A 2720-nucleotide genomic window follows, 5' to 3' on the forward strand; every position below is an offset into this window, starting at 1 on the left:
TCCCACTTATAATTTCGAGTACAACCACTCCAAAGCTAAAAACATCAGATTTTACTAAGTGCTGGGTTTAATTATGACTTTGGTCAAAAGTGGCGATCGGTTCATTTGGAAATAAATGGGTCATCATGTTTTATCTTTTGATTAACATGACTAGGTAAAAGAATAAGGCTTAAATGGGTGCCAACTTTCAAGAGCACATGGAGTGATACTTTCAGCTTTGTTTCCTACTTTTTAGCTTAGTAGATACATAGCTAGAAGTACTATTTAAGAGTTGTTTATTTCTTTGTTTTGATGTATCAGAAAGTAGCTTTTCTCTTGCATTATGTAGACACGTATATATGTTTTCTTTAAGGGAATAAGAAAACATATATATGTTTTCTTTAAGGGAATAAGAACAGAAAAGTTTCCCATCTGTTCTCTTTTTTTTCTTTTTGTTCTTTATGTACGTTTGATCATGAGCATGTTCCAACACATGGTATCAGAGGTTCACACCTGGTTCATAGCAAGAAAGATAAGGCCGAATGCAACTCTATGTAATCAAGTGGAGAGGACGAAAAATGAAAGTAACAAGGTTGATCATGTTTCTGTGCAAAAGTATGAACTCAACAACTTCCCAACATCAACATTTCATTTAAACATGAAACAGTTGGTTTACTTCAACACTTACAAGAGAAAAACCTCACTACAATACTTCAACACTTACAAGAGAAAAACCTCACTACAATCACACTCAACACTCTAATAATCATTTATGAACAGATCGATTCAAGAAAAAGTGAAAAATATAGAAACCCTAATAGAAAACCCTCAAAGGAGAGAAAACACTGTAAGTGAAAGAACAACAAAATATCTCTATATCTCAAATGAACTGAACTCCAACATTAAATAATTCGGGGCAACTGGATCAACCAAACCCGACGAATACGAGTTAAACAACCCACGCTCATTTACTTGCATTTTAGAACAAAACAGAAAACAACCTTCTACAAATAACAAATGTCATAAGACATCCAAATAACTAAACAACTTCAAATGATAAGTTTTCTATCAATAATACCTTTTAACACCCCCTTTCAAACTTACCATTTAAAAAACTTATTTTCCAGAAAAAATGTTTAACAGTCCAAGTCTCTTTGACAAATATTCATGTTGAAACGAAGTTAATGACTTAGTTAAAATGTCTGCATTTTGATCAGAAGAGTCAATTTTAACTAACTTTAAAACACCATTTTCAATTTTTTCTCTCACAAAATGAACATCTATTTCAAAATGTTTGGTTTTTTCATGAAATACTAGATTTAAAGCTAATTTAATAGCATGCTCATTATCACAAAACAACTTAACATGAGTTCAAATTTTAAAACCAATATCACTTAAAACTTTTAAAATCCACAACACTTCACATGTTACAGAACCCAAAGCACGATATTCAGATTCTGTTGAGGATCTGGATACCGTGCTTTGTTTCTTACTCTTCCAAGAAATAAGAGAACTACCTAAATATACCAAATATCCACAAACAGATCTTCTAGTTGATAAGCATTTCGCCCAATCAGCATCCACATAACCAATAATATCAAAATTGTTAGATTTAGAAAAGACAACACCTTTTCCAGGACATTCTTTCAAATATCTTAACAATCTGAAAGCAACATTTAGATGTGATTTCCTGGGCTTATGCATAAACTGACTCAACACTTGAACTGCATAACTATTATCAGGTCTAGTAACAGTGAGATAAATCAGTTTCCCTAAGAGTTTTTGCAACTCAGTTATATTTCTTATAAGATCTGAATTATCATCACAATCTCTACTAAACACAAAATTAACTTCCAAAGGAGTTTTAACAGGTTTACACCCAAGCATACCAAACTCACTTAATAATTCCAACCAATATGTCACACCCCGAAACCGATGGCGGAAACGTTCCGGGGCGGAGGACGTCATGTAGTATCGCAACCAATGTACATAGTAAGCATAGTAAACACAAAACATTACATTAGATAGAATCAATACATTTGTTTGAAAATAAAGTAATACAAGTTCTATACGTATATATCATATGAACAAAAGCTAAGACGAGTCTTCTATACGCTCCGTCTTCTCCAAAAGATCGCAGGGTACCTGTTTAATGTGGACCTGAGAATACAAGCAGTTTGAAAATCAGCATAAAGCTGGTGAGTTCATAAGCGGTTTGTTTCGGAAAATGAACAAGTTTCCTTTTGTTTTCTATAAAAGTTATGAATCCAAGAAAATCCCATATTTTCTTAAAAGTAAGGTTTAGTTATCCATTAGTTACACGATCTAGTTAAGAACAGTATAGTTATCCCAGGAAAAACCCTTATTTTCCTTAAAAGTTTGTGGTTGGTTATCGAATCTGAATGTAATGTACAAGTATCTACCATACTTAATGTGTTTGTGTGAAGTTTCCTGAAAGTCTGCTATCCTTGAAAAGTACATTAGTTTTAACACGTATATAAAACTAATAAGTAAGTAGAAAAGTCTTCTAATCTTGATTGCGAGTTCCATAACCATACTACAGACTAGATAAGGCTCGGAACGGGGCCAATATCTTTTTATGACTTTTGTCACCCTAGAACCTTTCGGTTCGGCTGTAGCTAGCAGCCAGGTGCGGGGTAGTCAATCCCGTATAGATCTATACACTCAACTCACGCTTTCCCTCCAGGAGATTCTGGTTACAAGGATAGTCCTCCACTATC

At 33.7% G+C, this 2720-nt stretch overlaps 1 protein-coding gene across 1 annotated transcript; it reads right to left on the minus strand.

Annotated features, from left to right (window-relative positions):
- Positions 1-1350: 1350 nt before the first annotated feature.
- LOC111890078 (secreted RxLR effector protein 161-like) lies at positions 1351-1866 on the minus strand. Its single transcript, XM_023886235.1, has one exon. It carries the CDS (start codon positions 1864-1866, stop codon positions 1351-1353), a length of 516 nt encoding a protein of 171 aa, XP_023742003.1.
- Positions 1867-2720: the final 854 nt, after the last annotated feature.

Source organism: Lactuca sativa, chromosome 3 (genome assembly GCF_002870075.4).
Source record: "Lactuca sativa cultivar Salinas chromosome 3, Lsat_Salinas_v11, whole genome shotgun sequence".
In the NCBI taxonomy this organism is placed as follows: domain Eukaryota; kingdom Viridiplantae; phylum Streptophyta; class Magnoliopsida; order Asterales; family Asteraceae; genus Lactuca; species Lactuca sativa.